The sequence below is a fragment of the Cheilinus undulatus genome, linkage group 8 (genome assembly GCF_018320785.1).
Source record: "Cheilinus undulatus linkage group 8, ASM1832078v1, whole genome shotgun sequence".
Classification (NCBI taxonomy): Eukaryota; Metazoa; Chordata; class Actinopteri; order Labriformes; family Labridae; genus Cheilinus; species Cheilinus undulatus.
Window position 1 is genome coordinate 18739387 of NC_054872.1, and position 26192 is coordinate 18765578.

Consider the following 26192-nt stretch of genomic DNA (forward strand, 5'->3'; position numbering starts at 1 on the left):
AAAAAAAAAAAAAAAAAAATTCATGAATAACTGACCCAGGTGTCACATTGAAGCGGTTCATGAAATAATTGTGGTGCATTTTTTTTTTAAGATTTATTTTTGGGCCTTTTCATGCCTTTATTTGATAGAGGAAGGACAGTGGATAGACTCGGAAACAGGGAAGAGACATGCGGTAAAGGGCCACAGGCTGGATTCGAACCCGGGCCGCCTGCGTACATGGGTAGCGCCTTAAACCACTCGACAATCTGCGCTCCCAATGGTGGTTCATTTTTGAGACAGTGCCGCAAAAAGCTTTACTGCCTTTACACCTCGTTACAGTCATCCTAATACTGTGATGGCGTGATATTACGTGTCCTCGTCAGTACATTTCAGCTGTCAACATGCATACACAGTGAGACATGCATACACACAGTGCAAACAGCACAGCACTCCCCTGCTGCCTTAGCTGATATCAATTTCTTTCCTGCAACACCTCTGTAAACACACTAAAGATGTGACAAAGTTGAGATTGCCTTGTCTCCGTTACATCTTTACAACATTCGTAGTGAAGGCAAAACGTTACAGTGACGTAAATACAATGGAATTAAATTGCAGTGTGACAGAAGCTGCATTTACACCAGGTGGTTCAGTTTGATTAAGTACAGTTTTGTATGGTTCAGTATGGTTAACCCAGTAATAGAGGAAACAACCTAAAGAAAGCACACAGCAAAACTAAGAAGACTACTCCTTGGTAGGGCTGCACAGCAATTGCAATTTTATTATCCCAAAATGCGCTATTGCACTATGGGGCACATGACCTAGAGGTCTGTCCTGTGGCTTCTTTCCTGCATGTTTTTCCCCCGCTTTCTTTTCCCAGTCTCTGTCTATTTCCACTGTTCTCTACTCTAAAAATCATAATAAGCCCCAAAAATAAATCTTAAAAAAGAGCTTTTGTAAGAAACAGATCACAAAAGTCAGGATTTATTGCAATAAATAAGAGTCTATTTTGCTAAAACAAGCTATGCTTTTCTCAGCTATCAGCTACGCTTGGCATAAGTATTACTAAATTTGGAGGTGAAAAATGCTTGATTTGTTTTGCATTTATAAGAAAATTACATACAGCTATAGCTAAAGCTATTAGGGATTCTTTAGTATTAGTTTATCATGTCATACCATTGTCACAATAATAAAAAACACCATCTCATTTTTTCATAAAGTGCAGGGAGGAGATAAAAAAAGACTTTAAAGTCCAAAATTTTAAAAATGATTAAACGATTCAAACTGATTATTTAAGCCTATAGAGACTCAATGCATTTGTTTGCAACAACTACATTTTTTTATGTTGCCTAAAGAAATACATCCAAATATTTATTTTTTCCAATATAGCTAAGCCCTACTGTTTAGACGCAGCAAGTAGCAAGTGCCATAATAATATTAATGATAATATAAAGTAGTACATAAAGTATAAAAATTCTTAAAAGATGACCTACGATAATCTCTGCTGTTTCTACACTGCATGTATGACAATGGCATAGCTGGGTGTGTAGAACACAGGAGATAATATTTAACCACAATGTCCTCAATCGACCTCTCTCTCTCTCCTTTACTCTCACAGTCACGACAAAAGTGCTCAATATAAATCTCAGAATCAAATCACCTCTAAAAAGGTAAAAATTTACACAAGCTTATTCTATCTTGACAGGTTTCCAAGATGCACAACTTCTACATAGTTCACTGGTGGGTTATCCATTGTGTTTGGATGTACGTGTGGGGGAATGTCCCGCTCAGGGCCTGACAGCACGAGTGGGAACAGAACGTCCTGGGGCGGCCCACTCTGCTCAATAAAAAAAAAAGAGAGAAAAAAAAAAACCCTGTGTCTCTGTATTGCAGCAGACCTCCTCTGATGCCGTAATAAAAGCTGTTGCGGTTACTTGTTCTGCCTCATTTACAGTTCTGACACACAATACAGGCAGCGCCGGGGTTTTTTTCACAGTTTTTCTCTACTGTACGAGTTATTACACCTATTTTTGTCATGATAAATGCTGTCTAACTCATGTCTGTTTGAGATATTCTCGTTGCCTCCAGAGTCACTAATTTAATAAGACTATATGATAATGGTCCAGGTGCCTGTTGTGAAATTTTGAGACCTATTTTAAAATATAATGTGTCTTGTTTTATTTCATTGAGGCTGGTCCAGGCTTCCTGTAGTAATATCATAAGTTAAGATTACACACAAGATACAAAAGCACCTATTTATACTAAAAAGGAATGCAAATATTCAAATAAACACTGTTTTCTACTGAAATTGACTTTGTTTTGGGGATTTTGCATTTTCTGTCAGAAATGATTCAGTTTTAAAGCTCAAAATAGGCCATACGTGTTGAAGACTAAGCACGTGAAGACATGTTAAGTATTCATACGAACTAAGGATAAAAAAATGTTCAATACTCTTTGACCCCAAAACCTACAAATTTAAAAAACTTCCATGATTTGAAAAACCCTGCACATTTTCAGTCATACTTTTGGAAGAGCTGGCACAAGCCAATAAGAAAGTACTGCTAAATTGCATAAATACATAATCAATGCTAAGGTAACAAAATTATGCAATATATTTTCACAACTGTGCAGACGTCCATCTGTTAATTGGTAATTAAAAACAGGACATTGTTGTTGTCGTGTTAGTGAAATGGGTATCAATACTATTTGTTTTTTGTTGCCATCATATCCAAGCTGAAATGCTGTTTTTTGTGGCAATCCTCGTTTTAATAAGAGTTAAAGAGCTTTGCAAAGTAAATGACTCACTGTGACAGCAGAGACTGAAGAAGTGTCCCACTCTGTTACCTCCATCCTTCAAAATAAGAGCTCAGCTGCAAAGTTTGGATCTGTATAATCCATCATCTGCCCGAAGAACTTTTATGCTGAGTGGAGAAGAAGTTGCAGGCGTCCCTCCCTAGTTTCTATACTGGTGCAAACTTTAAGCTTGCACTAGATATAACTGGAAGCTCAACATCAGCATAGGGTCCTGTCCACCTCCGCCACCACCCCCCTCCAAACCTCCCTTCTATACCAACTAACCCAACCGCATCCAATCATTACATTGCATTGTTCCGTCTCTGTATTGTCTAGAGTTCCAGCCGTCTTGGCCGCATCGGAAAAAAGATTTCGGAGCTTAATGGGACTAACCTTCTTTTGAAATAAAAAAGGAACAGTAAAACAACCACAGCATCACCCCATTTGTCCCCGTGACACAGCAAACCCCATCATCGACACGCATCGTCTGGGGGTCCAGCTACCAGACTGTGACTGATCCCTACTCAGTCACCCAAACAGCACTGGGACGCTGGTTGGTTGATGGGATGGTACAGAACAACAGTTGTGTGTGTGTGTGTGTGTGTGTGTGGGTCTGTGTTCAGGACAGGATGGTCATGGTTCAGCTTCACTGAGCAAAAACGCAGGAACTGTTTCACACCATATACTGGTCTTGAATGCAGCTTTACATGGCTGTCTGGGAGTAAATGAGTTAACACACTAAAAGGACTAAAAAGGCCTTTAAAGCACACCTTGATCTCTTTTGTCATTCTTGCCAAAAAAACTCCAAACCCCAGACAGCCTTTGACAGCTCCACAGACAATTGACAGAATGTTAACTTGGGGGGTTTATCCTATAGATACCAGCCTTTTTGCATAATTCTCAGCCATGCCATTGCAGAAGAAGGGTTGAGGTTTACTGGAGCCTAAAAGATTGGGGGTACAAAAAGAGAGAAAACGTATAAACATTAAGCTTGCACTTTTTCTTTTCCCCCCTTTCTTTCACTTTGCCCTCATAATCTCTCTGCTTCACACAAATTCATTTACACATAGACACAAAAGATCAGGAGCCGACGCACAGACACACACGTGTTGCATGAGTTCTGAAAGCGGGGTAAAACACAACCAAGGGTAGGCCAAATTTTGACAGGGAGCATATAAGGGCCTTTTCATATTGATGAAGTCAAAAGGAACTGTGAGGGGTTGAGGGTTCAGCTCTTTAAAAGGGGTCATTAAAAGGCCAGTGATGAGGTGAAGGCACTGAAAGCAGGACAGACACAAAGGTCTGGAGATCGAGCCTCAAAATAAAAGGAAAAGACTGAGACGCATGTCAAGAGATACGCCTTTAGGAGAGGTCAGACTGGGGTTAAATGTGAGCGGGGATTGAATATGATAACTCCTCGACTTGCTCAGAGGCTAAAATGCATTATCTGTGAATTAAACCAATTCGAATGTAACAATGTAAAGAAAATAACATCTTCAGAAAGTTTTACAGACCTAAAAATCATTTTCAATTAACAGACTTCTTGTAGGCTTGCTGAGAGCACACTGCAAACCGTTCCATTGCATTATACATGACCAGCAGACAGCCAGCGAAAATCCCTTCTTACATAATTAGCCAGAATGAGATCAGGAGGTCACACTAATGTCTGCTCTACTGCTTCATTTATCTGTTTGTTTATACCAGAGAAGCTCAGCTGGAGCTGGAGCTGCTGTCACAGCACAGCTAAGAGTCTGACAATCTGGATTATGACATATATTTCATAAATATGAGTTAATGAGATTTTTTAAATCACCTTGTGAAACATTACAGAATTCTTATGTTAATGTTGTTGGTAATATCTGCATCATTCAACCAGGAGTCTTCTTGCTAAACCCCTGCATCACTGTGGTGCCTGCTAGGGCTGACGATTTGCAAAAATAATCTAATTGCGATTTTTTTCCCCAAAATATTGCGATTGCAATTTAACATGCGATTATCCGTGGGTTAATCTTGTGTATTTTTTGACAAATTCAATCAATAAATAATTTCATAAATAAGACCATGTGCATTGAAAACAATATAATTGTTTCAGAAACAATGAATCCATAGTAGCATGAATCAGCATATGGGGGTGCAACAAGCTTTAAGCTATAAAGGAGGCGGCTGGGGTGGGGGAGGTGAGGCTGGTTACCAGCTGATCGCAGCTAGGGTATGACCTTCGTGAAGTAACGCTAGGCTTATCGGTTTTAGATAGAAAGAGCTAACTATTTTTGCTCGTATCGCAAATGTGATGTCATTTGCTTTGTTTAAGGGCATCATCATTTTTATATCATCATAGCTGTGGAGGGGGACACCAGGTGAGAGGCAGTTACTTTTACTTTATGACTTACTGTGATGTTACATGGAGAGCAGATTCTGAACAGACTATCAGATTTTGTGTTTTCAGATAAAGGCAGACCACAAAGGACTGGGTTGCCTTGTTGCACATATTGTGGGTTGGCAGATGTTAGAGTTGAACGAGCTGGGAAAATAAACTATTGCCCCCCAATCTTCCAATTGTGTTTTGTTATGTAATTATTTATACGTTTCTTATCTTAGGTATTTTCAACAAACACAAACAACAAATCATTCTGTGTTATAACCAACACAATATTAGATAGATTAAACTCAGGTTGAATGATTATGAAAAAAATATCTGATGGCAATTATTTTGATACATTTTGCTAACCCGATCTAATTCTCATTTTGGTAAAGAAAAACATATAAAAATAACATGTCTACTGCAAAAGAAAAAAAAAATGAACAGGTATTTTGACACACATTTCAGGTTAAAAAATCTGGCACCTGTGAATTGACAATTGCAGAAGGGCTTATTGCGATTTAATCAAAATTTCTATTACTTGCCACGCCTTAATAGATACTTAATATCCAAATACAGTATATGTGCATAGAACTGAAAAAGTGGGTTTTCAATGTCCTCTTTAAAAAGCTGCTGTAAACTTCAGCAAAGTCCATGACCTTGACCTGGAGAAACTTGGCATGGAGGAAGAAGGGACTCTTTGATTTTGTAAACTTGAACTCTGATGAAATGAAACGGATGGCAGACAGCTTCAAACTGCAAATATAACTCCGTCACTTTAGTGTCAATAGTAAGTTCACACAGAATGTTGGCAAACATAACAAATGAAAAGCTCACATCGCCGAAGCCCCCATGCAAAATAAATGTAATTTTGTGATTTCTTGGAACACAATAATGTTATGGGAGATAACACCAGATTCTGTTAATGTTTAGCCCCAGATAAAACCATCCAGCTCTCCCAGACTCTCTCACAGCTAAAATCAAGCTGCACTGCTGGATTCTGTTTATTTATGCCGAGATCCAACATAGATTTGAAGAAGCATAACACACTGGAAGGCATACAGGACTTTTATACATGACAATATTGGCTGACAGGATTCCTTGAGCTTTGCTTACACAGCATGTTTAGTCCACTCAAGTTTGAGTTTAGTTTTATAATGCATGAGGGCAAAGGTTACATTTGTATAACCCTATAAAGTGTTAAAGGTTCTGCACTGTCTGGATTAAGGTTTCTTTAATCAGCAGCAATTTGACATTTACAGCTCTGTTTTACCACATCAGATCTGCTACACTGCACATACCTTCACTAAACCGCTTCTCTCTATTATACAACAGCAACAATATTAAAGCTGTGATATAATCCCTGAGTTACCTATGAATGTTATCTGCACTTGAATCTGTTTTGAATTGCTGCTGAACTTTTATCGGGGAAAATCTGCCATAACTCTGGAATTTCACAGTGAATGGGTTTTCTCATTCAGCCAGTCAAGGTACATCTGTTATAGCTGAATGCTTCGCAAACAGACGAGTGAATGTGTGTCTGTACACGTGTGAGTGTAACTTGGGGATGTGTACATTAGGGTCTAGATACTGTAGCTGTAGCAGCAGCCATCCAAACTGCAAGTTAAAAAAAACTGTCTATGTACATGCAAAATATCCCAAATGTATCTCTGTTCAAATCATCTTAGAAACAAGAAAGATGGAGGATTTTATGTGTTAAAGAGCATCAGTAAATGCTTTTAGCACTCACAGTACACATGGATAGATAAACCTATGCACATATTTACACTGTTCTATTTTTGGACAATATGGAGCCATTATCACACATGCAGCCAGAAAACTTCAGAATCCTATGTACAGCCCTTCCTTGAAATATTGCCTGGTTGCTCTTTACACATGTCTGTCACAGCAGGATATTTCCCCTGCCAGATGATCTCAGGACGAAGACTTGGCATATAGGGAACTGCTGAGGTAACAAGCTATGTCAGAAAAGTGTAGACTCTCTTACTATGCATACTAACCATTATGCCGATATGGTAGGAATGGGAAGCAGGAATGTTCAGGTGTTACAACTCCCCTTCCCTCTCAAAAAACAAGCTTGTGATGGCATACTCAAGGTATGTTTCAGTATAAGATCCCAGAAAAATGTTTTTAATAGTCTCTCTGTGTAATGATCCATCAATGTATGATGATACATACATAGTCTCATTAATCATCCAATCAGATTGAGAGAAAGCCAAAACATTGTTTTATACCATATTTCAGCGTCGCTTTATTCTGAAATTCCTCCCGCCTGCCTGTGACCACAGTAACCACCCCCTCTGTACATCCTCAATAACCACCAGTAGCAACAGTTGCTGCCTTGTACCAATTTTGACACGCTAAAAGTGAAATTAGTTAATAAAATAGTCTATCGATTGTAGGCCCCTATATTGAATCCTATCATGGCAGATTTAATAGTATCAGAAAATGTTGTATCTTTGTCCAAAATAGATCTTGTATCATATTGTGATTAAACAGGTGATTCAGACCCCTACTTCATATGCATACTAAGCATGATGCCAATTTAGTAGGGATGGGCGATACTGCTTGAAATGTATGTCAATTTTTCTGCCCATTGTGTTAACTGTGTTATGTCGCCATAACATAATTAAAAGAGATAATGGATTCAATTGCATATTTTGGTGTGGGCATTCATAATAAAAGCAGTGTAATAAAAGCAAAACAATGGACTTTTATTGTCAAGATTTTGTTGGAAATAGCAAATTTATTATTGATTAACTTAGCTTTAGCAGAAGTGCTGGTGGGTGTATGAAGTTTCTGTGTTACAGCTGCTTCCCAGACCTCATTTAGCACAATACAAACCGAAATAGTACAAATTGCTGCAGCCCATGGCTTGTGTTAGAACTGAAGATAGGCCGATAGCGATGCTCTGCAAATACACGCTCGCTTTATGTTGCTGTTATTACAGATATCAAACCTTGACAGAAAACAATGCATGTTTTACCTCCTTACAGTACGTCATGTTAATTACACTGGTGCAAAAAGGTGATGTTCGTGTCGTTATGTGGCTGCTCTTTTGTGTCAAAGCGACATATTCTGATGACTGGACTCTGACTGAGCTGTTGTCTTTCACATATCACTCTGCTATGCTAACGGTTATGCCTCGAGTGTGCACTACAACACAGCACACGTTTGAACTGGTGATGACAGTTTTGTAAAAATCCATTCCGATCACAGTACTGATACCAGTTTTCTGCCCACAACTAGGGCATACTACACTCCTCCTAAGTCACAGTATGCCATTTTTTTGTATGCAGCAACCCCAAAGATGTACTCTAAATTGGCCAGAATGCAAGTATGATACAGGAATTCACCTGTCATAGTCAACTGTGTAGAATACACTGCAGCTCTTTAGATGGTCTAATAGCAGAGCTGTGTACAAATAAAAGGAGCAAAACTATCATATATGTGGTCAAATGATACTCAAAAACTATGCCTCTGTGAAAGTACTGAACATATGTGTTGTTGTTAAATTCTGTTTACAACTGGATGGTTGAGCTACGTATGCAACTTGGTGCTAGTTTAGCAAAATAAGACTATACAGTATCCTGTTTTAGAAGGTCATAATCACCAAGTATGTGGTTTCAGTGACAGCAACAGTGTAATATTTACAATATAGTAGAGGAAACAACACATATGCTGGCAGTTTGAGCTTTTATCAACACTACTTCTACTTGGACATATTCAGAAGATCAAAAACGAGAAGAAAAGAACTGGAAAGATTATAGAGCAGCTATACAATGTGCAAAAATCCAACCAGCCACCCAGAAGTCTCACAATATTAACGTCAACACCTCAGCCCACTTGTTCACTGGGAATTTTCTAGAATATTTCCTGCTGCATTCACACGGGGGGTGCTGGAATACATTCGGACAGAGGCTGTCACCTCAGCCTTAACTCAAGGCTCATCCAATGAAATTAAATATTTCTGTTGGGTTTGTTTCTCAAACTGCTCTGTTATTGAGTGTGAAATATAAAAACAACTCTTTCACAAGATATGGGATTCATCTTTGCAGCTGGAGCAACAAGCAGAAACACAAAAGAATATACACAGTAGAGGCCCTGACTTGACTCTACCTATACACAAGCAAGTCAGAGCACACATCCATGCGCACACACTCACACAAAGTGTGGACCTTTGGTGTCCATCTCCTTAAGCTGAGAAGATCTGGGAGACTGAAGTGGGCTGAACCCTCTGACCTGTAGCAGCTCAGAGGTCAGAGTGACAGATAAACCCACAGCCCAGATGACAGGCAAACAACAGAGCTGCGTCTGACTAGGCTAATAGTGCTACTGCTCTAATACAAATGTTTGGAGGCCCTTTGCTCTGCTGAGGCTGGTGTGAACAAATCTACAAACACTAAAACATGAGAAGTGAAGTCTGACCTTATCGACCCAATGAGAATCACATCAGGATTCAAGCACAGGGTCAGGAAGCCTTTGTTTGGACTCAAAATATAAAGTAAGAATTAGTTTGGCTGTGTATTATTCAACATGCTGTTTGCTTTCTGTTGCATGCAAACAACATGACAGAAAATAGAGCATCTGTCTTTAAGTCTAATCGTTTATGATTGGATTAATAGGTATTAGCTAAACATGACTGTGCAGCTAAATCTCAGTGACTAATACTAAGGCACAACTGACGTGGGAATGTTTTTTGTTGTTGTTCTCTGGGAAGTGACAAAATATTTCCAACTTGAGCCACAACAAATGTATAAAAAGGATTCCTCGCAAAATAAATGCAAACTTTTCTTATTCAGATGGCACAGTTTGGCTTAGCTCCTTATTCAGTGCCTGTTCAAAGGTTCATGAATTATTGTGGGTGGTTCCTAAAGCTACATGACTAAACTAAACAAGAATATGTACAACAGTCTGTATGATGCAATGTGATATGATACCATATGGGATGATACAGGGCAATAAGGGACGATACGATAAGATAGAATATGGGATGCTATGAGGCAATAAAGGATGATACAATATGATTCGTTTCATTACAATACAATGTGATACAGAACAAACTGTCTTACATAATAGTAATAATAGCATGATCTATCCATTCTGTGAGTATTAATATCTTGCAAGGAAAGATGTAATAACACATCTTGATTTTATTCTGCTGCTTAGACACAGGGATTTGACTTTATCCAGCTGATCTTGTGCAGTACTATTTAGAAATGATATAAAAGATTAGCGCCCATAAAAATGTCCCCATATTTTTACTGTTCATCCCATCACTATGTTAGCTTACACCAGCCACTTGTAATACTTTTTTGGACCATTCACAGCATTGCAAATAGTGTTAAGATGGTCAAATTGTCTGGTCAGAAAATACAGGACAATGGCTAAATCTGGAACAATAATATTTGTAAACCAGTGTTTCTTGGCCTTCTTTCTGTCAGGCCACCCTTAAAAATTTTGAAAAATCTTAAGTCACCCCGGTCAACTATAAAAAAAACCAAACCAAAACAAACATTTGACATCTACATGGCTGCCGAAGGATTTATGTAGTAACAGAATTAATGAGATAAATCTCTGAAGCACTCTTGTAAAACTATCTGAATGCCTTGGACACAATGTATTGTGGTCGTGCAGTTCTTAAAAACACACTCTGATGCGTTTCTCACTGCATGAGCATCTCCTGAACTGAAAAAAGCTGCATGACCCCTACACTGATGTGATGTTAGGAGCATATGAGGCAGTTTTGATTGATTGGTTACAAATTAAGTATTTTGAAGGGGCCCAGATAAGAAAGACCAATAAAACTATTAACATATGATAATCTAAACAGTTTAAATTGTTGTGTGATTCATTTAAATGTCATTTTCCAATGATATTTAAATGGTGATGGTGAAGTTTGACATTATTGTTTGGGGATCTACAGCCACTGTGGCAAAAAATAGCAGAAATTCCTACTTTCAAAGAGTGATTTGTGTTTTTTCTGTGCAACCATCTGTCATGATAATTCAGTGGATGGTAGTAAATAATTTAAAGGAATTGAGATTAGATTGTGTATGCATTGTTGTAATTTAAGTGAAAATATTGTTGCGCAGTAAAGACTCAGTAAGATAAAGCTCAGTGCAGCTAGACTTAAAAAAAGTTTGACAATCATAACATCACCCAGGCTAAGCCCTAAACTACCACATTAAAACAGAATATTCTTGGTGAAACAGTGAAACATATATTAAATATGATACCAGAGACTGAAATGCTCAAAATGCCATGAATAAAATTCTAAAATAAAACACATTCTATGCTTTGGACTGTGTCTGCAAGGGTCAGGTTGAGCTGGTATTTTTTTTATAGTGGCTTTAACTCAGACCATGAAATATGACTGTTAACACACATGGACAAACGCTTAATATAAGTGTGATAGCAACTCCTGGATCATGCATTTGTATGTGAGTAAATGGGCCAACGAGAGATTTAAAAATGAAAAGAGCAGCAGTGACCTGGGGCTGTACACCAAGAGAACATGTTTCTGTACGTCTGTTGGACCAACACTGTTAAGCAGTCTTTTCCCTGTAGCTCCTTGTTAATTTAATGTGTTAACATGGATGAAATGTTGTGACAAAGCAGGTGAATACTTACTAAAAGGCCAAACACACTACTAAGAGAGAGAGGGAGGGAGAGAGAGAGAGAGAGAGAGAGAGAGAGAGAGGGAGGGAGGGAGGGAGAGAGGCTGGGAAAGGCAGCACTGTTGTTGGCAGGAACCACAGTGACCTGAATCCACACCCTCACCTTTTTTCAGAGTTCCTGGAAGCACTTCTGCAGTACCTCGAGTTCTTCTTGGATGGTTTATTATTAGTTTCCCATGTTAAATATATAAATGATACCTGACATCTGACTTGTACCATGACAGAGTTCATATTTCGTGATTTAATCCAGCAAACAGTTTTCCCAGAAGCTTGATTAATGGATAATGTTCTTGTTAGCCATGCACTCTAAGGTTGAGTGAAGAGCCAGTGTTATTAAATGTAATACAAGCACATTTGCACTTCAGATTTCGATCAATGTTTCTACTGAATTAAGTTTTTCTGAGTTTGAACTTTTGAAAGCATAGAACAGCTGATTGCAACTCTGGAAATTGCATTTTTTTAGATCTAGTCTAAAATGTCTTGATTTAACCTCTACAAACATTAGTTCAGCTGTTTAAGAGCATTAAACTTCTTCAAAAAAACAGATTTTAACTCCCTGAAAAGAAATCCTACACAGGAAGTGATCTTTACCTGATAATTTGGATGATGAAGGAAATAATCCGGACATCCGGCCACAGCCATGTTCTGTGTTTCTCAGCTCTCTGGGACAGTATTCCTGGTCAGATTCAGTTTCAGTACGAGATGAAGGTAGAAGAACCTGCAGAGGAAAGAGCAGATACATGGAGGTTAGTGGAAAACTACAAAGGAAGAAAGGGGAGGGTGGCAAGGTCCTGGAGAGGAAGGAGAGGAGGATGACAGAAGGAAAGGAAGATGAAGTCTAGCTTCTGAGGAGACAGATATAGCACAGACAGAGCACTTCTTAACCCACATATTCTACAGTAAACAACATCAATGCACATTGTAGGACAAACATGGAATGGGCCAAAAAAATGAAGCTCCAAAATAATGATAAATCTTCCTCATATTACATCAGTTTTCAATCAATCAAGTTTTTATAAAAGATCAAAAAATTAAACTTCTTGGCAAGTAGATTTGTGCCATTCACATCCAGTGCACCGTTAAGGGATCCTCCCATAATGCAAATTACTAAGAAGTTAGAACAATAATCTTTTGTTTATTTCAAGGATAGCCCCTTGAGATGCATCATCTCATTTTCGAGGGGTCCTTACAAAACATAATTATAATTATCACTAATACAAAATCATATTTAGAGGTAAATCCAGAACATAACACAAAAACATTTAAACACAAAGACACCCACACCACACACACACTCACAATCACTCACACTTAATGCTCCCCCAAGCCAAGCCACCCACCAACCAGCCAAGATTACACAATACACAATATGCATGTATATATATATATTCATAACTACTATACAGTATATACACACATAGTGTACTCAACATCAAGACAAAGTAAAGCACAGTAAATTCTTCTAATATATGGTACATGACCATGAACAAGAGGAGAGTAAGTTCAGACAGACCAAATCCAAGAAAGAGAATCAAAAGCAAGAGTAAGATGTTTGACAATGAATAAGTAGAGATGATTTAAAGATATGAAAAGAGGTGATAGATCTAAGTGAGTGGGGTAGGTTATTACAATCTGATGGAGCTTTTAACTTAAATGCACGATGACCAATTTCTTTCCTGATTCTTGGAGTAAAGAAAAATAAATGATCAGTATTCCTTAGGCTATACTGTGAACTGAAAGGAACTAAGAATTGTTTCAAGTATGGAGGAAAATTAAAATAGATACATTTGAAAGTAAATAACAACCAATGAAATTTCCTCCTGGCCTTGGGAGCCAGCCAATTCAAAGACTCATACATTAGGCAATGGTGGGTCCTGTATGGACATCTACAGAGACTATTATATAAAATATTGAGAGGATGAAGATTTATTTCTGGGGTGTTGCTATAAATAACGTCAGCATAATCAAGGATTGGCAGCAACAACTGTGTCACAATTCTTCTCTGGACTTGCAGGGAAAAACGTTAAACAGAACAATAAAGTGACTTTAGACAACCACATATTTTTGTTGAGACTGAGTTGATATGAGGTTTAAAAGATAACTGGGAATCTAGCCAAAGGCCTAAATATTTAAATTCATCTACTTTTTCTAATGCTGTTCCATCCAGGAAATTAATTTACCAGTTTTTTGTTATAAGAACAGAATTTGATCGAGTGCAAAACAACCTAAAAATATGATTTTTTCTTATTCAGAAAAAGCTTATTGACAGAGGACCATTTTTGGACTAGATTAAAATCAGATTGTAATGAGTATCTGCATATAAATTAATTTGACAGTCAGATCAGACTTGTGGGAGGTCATTGATGAAGATGGAGAATAATAGAGGACCTAAAGATGAACCTTGCGGTACACCTTTGTCAATACTCTTGAAGTCTGACTGGCTGCCCTGAAAAAAAAAAAAAAACACAGTGACTTCTAGAATGAAGAAACGAGTAGAAAAATAACAAAGATTCAGTGGAGAGACCAATAGCATGTAGTTTATCTAAGAGGAGATAATGATCAACCATGTCAAATGCTTTAGCAAGGTCAATGAATATAGCACCTGCAGGCATATTGCTATCGGATGCTGACTGTATAGCATTGGTAAATTTTATGAGAGTAGTGGTGGTCAAGTAGTTCGGTCTTAAACCAGATTGGTGTGGTGATAATAGGTTATGATCATTAAGATATTTAGATAATTGATTAAAGATAAGTTTTTCAAATTTTTTTGCTATGCTATTAACTGAGATAGGTCTATAATTATTGATGTCTGTGGGGTCACCCCCTTTATGGATAGGGGTTACTCTGGCACATTTCCAGGATGAGGGAGTTTTACCAGTTGCAAAAGATAAATTGAATAAATCAGCCAGGGGAAATGATAAAACATGTGAGGCAAGTTTAAAAAACTTAATCTCCAGACCATCTGGACCAGCACTACATCCAGAGCTTATACCATCAGTGACCTGTTGGACATCCGTTGGTGTGATCATTCTAAAGGAGAAGGAACTGCCACATCTGTTCTGAGTTGGGTTACAGTCAGAGTGAGAATAGCAAGACAGGGAGCTACCAATTGTGGAGAGGTGTTGGCTAAATGCCTCTGCAATTAATGATGGTTCACTGACAGTGTCATTGTTTATTTTGATATGAGTAGTAATATTTTTTGTGGGTTTATTGGTTATACTATTGATTCTCTTCCAAAATTGCTTTGGGTTCTTAAAATTAGTTGACAGACATTCCTTGTAATAATTGACCTTTCTAGCATTTCTAGTATTGGTTTTACATTTATTTCTCAGCTCTTTATAAGCATTCAAGTCAGAGGAATCATTTGTTGCATGGTATTTTCATGCCTTGTCTCTTTGTTTGAATAGGTGTATAAGACCTCCTTTTATCCAAGGTAAATGTCGACCCTTGACTTTAATTGTTGTCCAGAGAGCATGTTTATCAATTATCTCAACAAGCTCAGTATAAAAGAAATTCCAGGCATCTTCAACAAATGGTATTAGTTGAAATCTTTCCCAGTTGATGTTTAATATAGCTTAAATATAGAGTTCAGAATTATTATTATTAGTTTTCCTTACTTTGATGAGTTTAGGAGGAAAATGAGGCATTCTGATTTTCCAAACACAAAAAAAATAGAATGGTCACTGAAAGAATCAGGTAATACCCCAGATTGTATTATTTGGTCGGGATGGGAAACTAGGATCCAGTCAAGTAGAGAAGAAGAACTGGGACCAACTCTGGTAGGTTCACTTATAAGCTGGGTTAAATTAATGCTGTTAAATAGATTGCGAGTGTTACGAGATGAGTGATACCAAATATCTTATTACAGAAGGGTAATGTGTAACAAGCTGTTAAACAGCATTATACATTCTGTCAGAGCACCGCTGGAGGTGGTGTTTATTGAGCAGGTGAAGTGTAATAAATCAAGAGAATTTTGTTACCCTATGTTTTAAAACAATTATCATTGGTGAATTATCTTTAATAGTGAAAAGTACTGAAGCCTTAAAAACTACAGATCCTCAGTCATATTTCTAACCTTCTGTTACAGCATTGACCCTTCTGTCAACGCTGTGACAGAAAAGTAAGAACAGTCTCAACTGCACATTGCTATAGAAATGCTGCCAGTGTGCTTGTACAATCAAGAAAGACGGCAGAAGTTTCTATGTAATTTAGCTCAGTTTGAACAGACACCACATGTGCAGAAGCTACAGCACTAGTCACATTGGTCACAGATTCATCTCCTGATCCTGTTTGGTGCATGTCAACCCAACCTCTCTCCCCAAGTTTCCTATCTATCTGTATCTGTCCTGTCTAATAAAGACCCCCTCCCCAAAGGACTGGGTGTCTTGGACTTCTACAAGTGTTGATATTGTTTGAGTTTAACTAGTATAGTATTGAAGTTTATAATTCTGGTATCCAAAAAAACCCTACCTGAAATAGTCTGCATTAAAAGTACATGTTCTAAAAGACTACATTATGTAAACATCAATGATTTCAACGGTTAAAAAAAAGGTTGTTGATGATGATGATGATGATGATGATGATGATGATAATTATGATAGAGATGGTGATTAATCTAGGGCCTGAAATGTCTTGCTATCCTCATCAGACATGAAATATGTTTTTTCTTTGTGCTGTCAAAATTTTCTATTAATTTAGCGTAATCAATCACAGCTTGAACAATGCAATAAAAAATATGTACGCTGATCAATCACACTCTGATGCCACCACAAAACTGACAAAAGTAAATTTCTAACTTGGACTGGAACAAATGTAAAAATTCCCTGTGCTCTTAATTTCTGTAAGTTGTGTAAAAAGTCCACATTCCTCAGATTAACACCATCCTAGACTGACTAGTGAGTGGACAATCTATCCTTGGTCTCCTCTTCTCCCCTTTCAAAAGCTAGTACAAAGTTTTGATGACATTTAGGAACATGCCCTTTCTGACTGTTATAATAATTATTATTACCAACCAGTTGTGCAATCTTTCTCAAATTATCGCCATATGAGATTACTTGCAACTAATTAATAACTAGAAAAGCACTCAAAGAGTCCAGACCTCCGCCATTAATGGTATCTCCCAATAGTGAAGAATCCTTTAAAAATATTCCTGGATCCAGATCACTCCCTAAATCTAATTCACTGATTACTCCCTCCCCGGTGGTGTGGAGACACGGTGAGGCAAAGCATTGGCTTTGCTACGTGTGAAAGTCATGGCAGAGGGTGAATATTCCTCTATTCCTCCCAGCATTGTGAGTATTCTTGCTACAATTCTCTGTCTTTCTCCCTGTTACACTCCGACTCGTCTCCTTAACCGGGCATGCATCTTTCAAACTCTGTAAACTCCAAAACTTTGGATAAGTTACTCATGTCCGCCATCTCCTGGTATAAAGTGGTAACAGTGCAGCCCTATCTCCCAGTAGTACAGAATCCTTAAAAAAATTCCTGGATCCAGACGGTGTTCTGGGTCACTCCCAAAATCTAATCAGCTCTTCCTTATGCCATTTCAGACATTTCCTAAAATATTCCTGAAAATCCGTCCATGACTTTTTGAGTTATGTTGCTAACAAATGAACAGACAAACCCACCCGATCACATAACCTCCTTGGTGGAGGTAACAAAGCCAATGACATGACATTTTTTGATGAATCAGTATGTTACACTTGTAGACCCAGCTGAAAATCTAAATACATAACAGCATTTTTAATTTGTCATTGATAAATTATTGAAAATCTACTAAGGTCTGAAATGTAACCCAGGAGGCTTTAGAGGTGTTCTTCTACTCCACAAGCCCCCTCCCCCTGGCCATCCTTGGGTCAAAATAACCACAAATTCAACAACATGGACTTTAGTCTATTTGAACTTCTTAAAGTGGGTATCCTATTAACCTCTTGGCACTGCTGCCGCTGAACAAACACCTGTAAACACAGACCCAAAAATACCCAGCAGGCACCTCTCCAGGTCTTAAGTTAGACCCTGGGGTATATTTGGAGCCGAGCGGCTCGCCTCATAACTGTGATGCTCTTTTATGCAGCAGTTCATGACCCCCTGCTGGTATTTCAAAAATATGACCTGCCATTTTATAGCCAGCTAATATTATCTCATGTTTGCATTAGCGGTTTTCAGCAGGCTGCCCTTGGGGCTGCAGAGTGTGTATACAGTATGTGTGCTCATATTTGCCTGTACATGTGTTTCTGCATGCGTACTTGTACTGTATGTGGTAACGTGTGTGTATGTGCATGTTTACATATGCAGCACATGTGCAACAGACCGTGGGTGTGTGAATGCTCTATTTTGGGGAGTTTTCAAGGCCTTTGAGAGACTCTCAGTATGTTTTTTGGGTCTTGTATCTTACTGATTTAAAATGAAAAGTTAGTATGAAACAACAGAACTGCTCTGAATGCAGAGTTTGTACAAAAACATACTGCAAAACAGAACATACTGTTTTACTTGTAAATTCTAGTAAAAGTGACACAAAATGACAAAAAATATTATTGCAAGTGGGGTCCAACCAACAAAAGGGGACAGGAGGTCTATGAATGTTCCAGAAAGCTGGCGTTCTCTGTCGTCATGCCTCTGTAGGCTGAGCAGACAATGTGTAAACCTGGGCCAGTTAAGTCTTGATTGCATGCTTATTGCCATGTAGTGTACTGTGTGGGCGAAGGGCTGATCACAGCACAATAAGGTGCTCCTTAGACTGCCTGTTGAAGGTATTGTCAAATGACTGCAAACACTGACACAGTGAAAGAAGCTTATGAGTCTGTTCCACAACTTTTATTTTTTTGGGGGGAGGGATTTATTTTGGGCATGTTTGTACCTTAATTTGATAGAGGAGGACAGTGGACAGTCGGAAACAGGGACAAGAGCAGGGAAGAGACATGCAGTAAAGGGCCTCAGGCTGGATTCAAACTCAGGCCGTCTGCGTACATGGGGCGTGCCTTAAACCACTAGGCCACCTGCACCCCCAGTTCCACAGCTTTAAGGCTTTTTTGCTGAGTGCACCTGTGTAAAATGGCACACAGCATCCGAAAGCACCTCCTGATAAATTTAGGAGTGCATGTATAACAGAGCTCATGTTCCAGCATCAGAAGGAAAAAGCTGTCACTCCAAATTTTCTGAAACTTTTAAAAAAGAAAGCAAAATGGCACACAACCTTCAGTTCTTCATGAGAATGGTGTGGATAATCTGGGGGGAAAATTCTAAGGGGGGGAGTTCAAACAGTGAATTCTTTCTTGCATCAACACGCCTAATGGACTGCAAAAGTTTAATTGTGAGTTAAGCAAAGTTGCGCAAATTGTTGGACTCAATTTTGGAGTCGGTAAGTTGAAGTGGGGATTTCTGAAGCTGCTTGACCATTCATGCAGAGTCACTGAACCCTAACAGTCGTGGGTCGAGGGGTGAGGATTGAAATCTGCTCGACTCACGGGTGTAGTTACAATGATAAAAATGATCGTAGACAATCCTCTGGTTTGATTAATTTCTGTTATCAGCTGATGTGATAAATAAAACCATCACTCACCCCCTCTTTCCAAATTCCAAAAATGAAATCAGTCTTTTTTAATTCCGCCAAAATTGGTCTGGTTTATAATGAGCGAACCATGAATGGATTCTTCACAAAGAGCTTGGCACCGTGATCACTCGGGCCCCTGAAAGGGCCTGCCTGTAATGAGTGTGTGTTTATATGTGTATGTGTATTACTGTGTGTGGCCGGGCCTGCTGGCATGCAAGGATAGCTCGTCATTTACACATTATTTACAGACACACAGTTTACAACAAAAACAAAACAAATTAACATCAGGCTAAACTCTTCGAGCGGCCCCTCATTAGACAGTTGCCACACACTCACTGACTGACTGTAGCTGAACTGTATGTTTATTATGTTTATGAAGTCAGCAGGTTGTGCAACAAGGACAAAAATTAGACCTGGGCAAAAGCATTAGAGGCTAAATCAAATGGTTGTGTGTCACTGGGGCTTAGATCCTTATAAAAACTACCGCTTTAATTGTATATGGATTAAAGATTAAACACTATACATCAATGAAATAAATGTATGGCCCTTTAACTTCACTGGTGTGATATATTCTGCTTCATCTTGGTGTGATAAAACATGGGAAAAGGCTCAAGCGTTCCATGTAGCATTAAAATACCTCTCAACCAAGTTTCAAAGTGTTCATATGAGCCACAGTGACTCTCAGTGACTGATTTATTGACCAAACACACATGCACCTTTGCTTAATTGCTCCCTGACACAATCAAAGCCATTCCAGTGCAGGGATTAGACCCTCTCAGAGCCCTTTGATTCAATTCCTTCCACTCGAACAGCAGACTGAAAGCTAACCATCTCTGACCTTGACAGTGCAATTACACCGATGTTGCTGCACTAGAAAGGGGAACTTCGGGGAACGGTGCCTGTACCTAGAGGTGGGGTGACAGCATCTGGATTAATTAAAGAGATTTTTGCTCAAAGGTGCAAGTGGGAGACTTCAAACATAAGACCCTTTAAAAAGCCAAACATGAATCATAAATCCGTTCTAGCACCAGCACCTTATCCAGGAGTCGACTGAGGTGCTCTGCTGAAAGGTTTCAGCAACATGTCTGATTTTGTGGGAAATATCAAAGGTCTAATTGCCAAAGTTATGAAAATAAATCTACATAAAAGAGGAAAAACCTGGACTTCATCATGTCTTTAACTCCATAATATCACATCCTCAGTTTCACATAAAACAATTCCACCTTAACTGCATGATTCCAGTACATGAACTAAGAAACACAACAGGATCTCAACTGACATGTTTCTGAAAGTTTCCGACAATGCTCTGCTGCAAAGACTGCGAAAAATCATCAGGAGAACAGTTGGTTGAAGGGAGAAAAGGAAAAGGAAAAGGCAGAGTAGCTTACAAAAAAATACAAGATGATACGATCCAATACAACACTAGGGATGCATTACACTAAACTTTTGGTGATAAGCCAGTACTTCCAAACCCATTTTAGCTGATACAGATAATGTGTTTTATACTTATTTTATACAGTTTTATTGATGTATATTGTATTGTTTTTATTCTTATTTTAGTATCCCCTTATTCTGTTTTTATTTTATTTACCATCACTTTGTTTTAAGATTGTAACCAAACCTCCAGTGTTTCCTCATTCTGAACTGTAAGATAGTGTTTCCACAGTGTGCACGTTCCAGTGTGTATGGAATCGATTATATATATGACACATCTGCCAAGGTATGGACTACAGGGTGGGGAAGAGGGTAGGGGTACTGGGTGGGATGGTGGTGGTAATGTATTTTTCTTTAAATTGTATGATGCGTGTAAAGCACTTTGTGCTACATTGCATTGTGTGAAAAGTGCTATATAAATAAAGATTGATTGACTGACATGACAAGGTATGATAAATGTGATATGATACCATATGGGATGATATGGAAATTACAGAGAGATATAGGACGATAAAAAACGATATGACATGAAATGACAATCTTATGATAGCATAAGGGATGATTAGGGGCAGTTAGATACGATACTGTACGGGATGTTATGGGGTGATATGATATGATGCAATTCTGTGGCACCTATAAATGAGAATATGTTTAGCCCCTCCCCCACACACATCAACTCATGAAATCGCCGCTGTTATGCAGGTAGGATGTGGAAAAAGGATGGAGTCTGACCGTCTCTTCATCGTACCAGTTAAGACAGGGATGAGCTGTGACTTGTTATATTTTCATGTGTTTGTTTTAATAGTTGCAACATCTGCTGCAGGCTCATTTGTTAGTCCTGTACCAGGAAGAAGTCTCGCAGACAGTGCACATTTTAATTTTGCCCCACATACACCTTTGGGATCCACTGCTTTAGTTTTGGTCTCATTGCTGACCTTTTAATCATATTTTAACTCCTTTACCACAGTCTCTCAGTATCCTGGTGTATTCTCTGTGTACCCTGCTGTCACCTTCTCCTTTGGCCAGTTAACTTCTGTTCACATTACCCTCATTTAAATGTAAATGTTAATGTACTTTATTCATATGGCCCTTGAGAACACCCCACAGGTGACCAAAGTGGTTTACAAAGAAACAAATAGTATTAAAAAGACATAGCATAAGACAAATCCATAAAAATAAATCATAAAGCATTTCTAAATATAGACTAAAAGGATAAAAGAGTCATCACACTACTTTGTAGATAAATACTGTAAGTCTTAAGTTTTGAATTGAAGAGGCCAAAGTCAAAGATAACCCGTATCTCACTTCCAACGAAAGTTGGGTGGGCGACCTCAAAGCCCTGTCATGTTCACGAACAGTTAAAATCTCAGATAAAGAGGACAGAGCAAGGCCATTCAGAGCTTAAACAAAACAAACATTAAAAGTTAAAAATCAATTCTAAAATGGACTGGAAGCCAATGAAGGGAAATGAGAAAGCGAGTAATGTGCTCTCATCTGGTTGTGTTAGTTAAAAGACATGCAGCTGCATTTTGCAGAATTTAAAGGCGTCTGATAGAGGAATGCCACATAAAGTGCATTCAAAGCATAAATGCCACCACGAGGAGTCATGAAGTGCCAATGCGCTGGTGGGGAAATCTGTTTAGAGCTTGTCTTTATTTTATGACAGCAGCTATTTGATAGCTGTTCGATGGGTTAGAGATAATACATGGCTGTATCATATTTTGTCCCAACCTGTGGAACTTGGCTGCACTGTTACATACGTGATCTGCACTTAATGAGATAATAAACACAATGTTACACAACATTGAACTTGAGCCAATAAGCCACAAAACTAATGCAATTATAAATCAGGGCTTTCATGAGCTTTAATGCCACATTTATTTGACTGTTAAGAGGCTGGCAGCACTTATGAACCTGTCAGATTCTTTCTAGAAAATTCTTGGTGTTAAAGTTCATAAACAGTCATATTATAACTCATAGCATATTTTCTCCAGAACTCAACCATTACAATTAGCAAATGTTTCTCTGAGTTTTGAAGAGAATCTGCTCTTGAACACATTCAACTACCTTAGCATGGTTGCTCACTCTAGGGGTTAATGTGCTGATATTTGCTTGCATCTCCAGGGTCCAGCTTTAACATCCCAGGGTGATAAGTCCTGAAGAGAAGCCAAAGGCGAGGCCCGGGATCACCAGAAACCTTGGCTATTTAAAGTAAAGCCTAATTGAAACAGTAAAAACATTTCCCTGAACACTTCTCCTGTTTTACATGCTGGTGGATAAACAGCTGACCAGCTCACCACTCCAAACGTGAATGCAAAGACGACATTAAAGTGCCACAAGGGAAACAAGATCCACAAACAGAACCAACTAATTGCAAACTTTATGTGAGGATATTTTCATTGCAGATGATAAATACATATTTGGAATCATGTATACCGAATCTCATCATGATTTCAAATACAGCCACCGCTTATTTAGGCCACAACTTCTCCCCATATTTAATAACAGGTTATTTAGTTCTCTCCCTTCAGTAAGCCTTTCCAAGGGGTCTAATAAAAATACCTAGAGTGGAAAATGGAAGTATTAAACTTCTAACCCTTCAACCTGTGTGTAGCTCAAACCTGAAATAAATGCACATCTTGTGAGCTGAACAGTTAAACATGGCCTGTAAGGGAAGAAGTAGGGGTGTGTATTGGCAAGAAACCGTTTGATACGATACATATCCCGATACAGGGGTGCTGATATCAATATATTGCGATATACTGGGATACTATGAGCAGGGCGATACATTGCGCTATTTATATAAATTTGTATGTATATATGCAAGTTTAAGTTAATATGGAATATAACAGAACTAACCTATTCACAAAAATGTATTAAAATTATACGCATAGTATATAAATAAAAAAACATAGTGTATTATAAAATATATGGTCTGTATGCAATCTGAAGATGAGGATTTTTCCCATTTGTTGTAATTTAAATGCTTTCAGGATTTTTATGAGAAAATTGGAAAAATAAATCAATGTAGAGTAAATGTACTCAAATCTTTTATATTTCACGGTATATCAGCCTGTTTGTCTTTACGTAATGGCAAGGTGCTTGTGGAGGGAGACTATGGGACACAAGCTGATCCTCATGTCCAGCTTTTAGGACTGATGGACTGTGTCGTGAGGAGGACATGACGTGACGGGCCGGTGTTTATATCGGATTATGGAAGCCGTCATTACTAACGTTTACTACATGGTGCAGGTCCTTACAAATTAAACAAAATATTGACTGTATTTATGGTTGCATGAGTAAAAACCAGCAGTAGCTCAGCAGGCTTCTTTCACGTTAGCCGTTAGCCACTAAGCTATCGCTATGTTGTCAGGTCCGTCATGTTGTCTGAGTATTTCACTCTGGCATGGCATGTCTTACAAACAACTTGACTCCTGTCTAAGTTTGTACAGTCTTTAATGTTTTGGAAGCCAAAACAAGTCCACATATCCGCTATGAATGCAGCAGAAGCTGCACTGCTGGGTAGGCACAAGCAACCATCTCACTCAGACTAGAAGCCTCATGTGATCTCATTGCCTAAGCAAAGGAGAAGAGGGAACAATAAGCTGCTTGCTGCCAGCTGGCGACGCCTGCCGCCAACTAGCAGTCAGGGTTTGAAATTAGACCACAAACTACTGCACCAACAAAGTAATTTATTAATTTAAAAAATATCCATACTGCATTTTAAAATATTGATACAGTATTGTGCCGTGAAATATCGCAATATATTAGCGTATCAATATTTTCTTACAGCTATAGGAAGAAGACTTTTAAAATTTTTTTTTTCTAACTCTATGTGCCTGTTGGGCTGGTTTGACAGTCTCAACTGTCAACTCTTCTGTCTCAACAGTCAACCTGCCTGACTGTTTGTTTGTATTTCTGCCCATCTGTCTCCCTGTCTTCCTGCTTGGCTTTTTCACTGTCATTTCTTTACCCGTTTGTCTCTGTGTATCTGGCTGCCAGCTCTGTACATCTTGTAAGGTATTGCTGGTTAATGCATATATTCCTGTCCTCTCTTTACAAAGGTTTAATCCTAAATAGTGGGGTTATTTGTAGCAAGGCATCCAGAAACAAGCTTGAGCATAAATATGAGGAATCTGCAGGTCAGGAGGTTCAGTTTATTTGCAAATGCTCAAAGACGCTCTTAACAGTTCAAGAGACACCATTAAAATCTGATCCTGACACTGAATAGTAAAACTGTAGATTTTGCTAGGCTGAGCTGAAATAGCATTGTAGACAGCTAACAACAAAGGCTATGCTATGTTTAACATTGACCCACGTTGTCATATACAACAATAAGAGGAACAGGTTAGTCAAAATGTAACATAACTTTAGAACCCAATGTCTGAAAGCCCTCCAATTGTGCCGTTTTAATGATGCTATCCATGCCTTTGTAGCACTTTTGCTGGATTTTCTAGCAAGCCTGGAACCTGGGTGACTTTCTGAAGCATTTTAAGATTAAAGCCACACCAGAAACTCCAAAATTAAATATCTGTTTTGATCCATTTTCCATAATTTCTACAGCTAGCTCAGTATCAGCCACAAATTGTTTTGTCACATGGGCTATGACAACCAATAGCAGGCTGTTAGATGGACTGTATAGCTCATAATGGAGAGAAATAGAGCTTGTGATGTTGCCCTCTGTATCACTGCAGACAGGAACTGTTTTGAACTATGGCACAAATAAATCTAAGATGAAGAAGCGCAAGGGCTTTTTTGTAAATATTTAAAAAACTTTTTGTCACAGAATGTTTTTTTTTCTTTTTGGTCCCCAAGAGATGGGAGAACAAGATTGCACAAAAAAGTGTATTGTGTGTTGAAAATAAAAATCTTTGTGCTTTAATTTACACTTTTTTTTTTGTCTTGTCTTTATAGTCCCATAACTTTTTTAAAATGCCAGTGACATTACTGTAGCAAACATTCTTAAAGCCCATTTGTCCAGAAAAAAACAAGATGTTTTGAGCTTGACTGTGACAGGATTGATGTTTTACAAGCTTTATAAGACAGTAAGTCCAGGTGAGACAAAATGGCTACAAATATAGCTCAGGGTCCAAAGGGTTTAAGTCACCTAAACTTAAATGCAAAGGAAAACATTGAATTCAACAAAGCACCAGCTCTGTCAGCTGTGCTATTAAGGTGCAAGAAACTTTCTACGGATGGATTGAAAAGTGACCAATATTAAAGAAAGAACAAGACCTAGTTTAACACCTAGCGACAGAAAAGTTATCTTCAAAACTTAAGAAGAAGAAATCAGTGTTTATATGGATGTTTATGATGCCAACATTCTTGTTGCAGTATTTATTTGCATGATTAAAATCCTGGATTTGGGAGCCAAGATTTT

At 38.4% G+C, this 26192-nt stretch overlaps 1 protein-coding gene across 3 annotated transcripts in view; it reads right to left on the minus strand.

Annotated features, from left to right (window-relative positions):
• The window catches only part of grb10b (growth factor receptor-bound protein 10b), a 124137-nt gene that overhangs the window by 81942 nt on the left and 16003 nt on the right, over window positions 1-26192 (minus strand). For all 3 annotated transcript variants that reach the window (XM_041793207.1, XM_041793208.1, XM_041793206.1), the window contains exon 2: window positions 12421-12547. In XM_041793207.1, the coding sequence (XP_041649141.1) occupies window positions 12421-12471 (51 nt within the window). In that variant the 5' untranslated portion in view covers window positions 12472-12547. The remainder of the gene's footprint in view (window positions 1-12420; window positions 12548-26192) is intronic.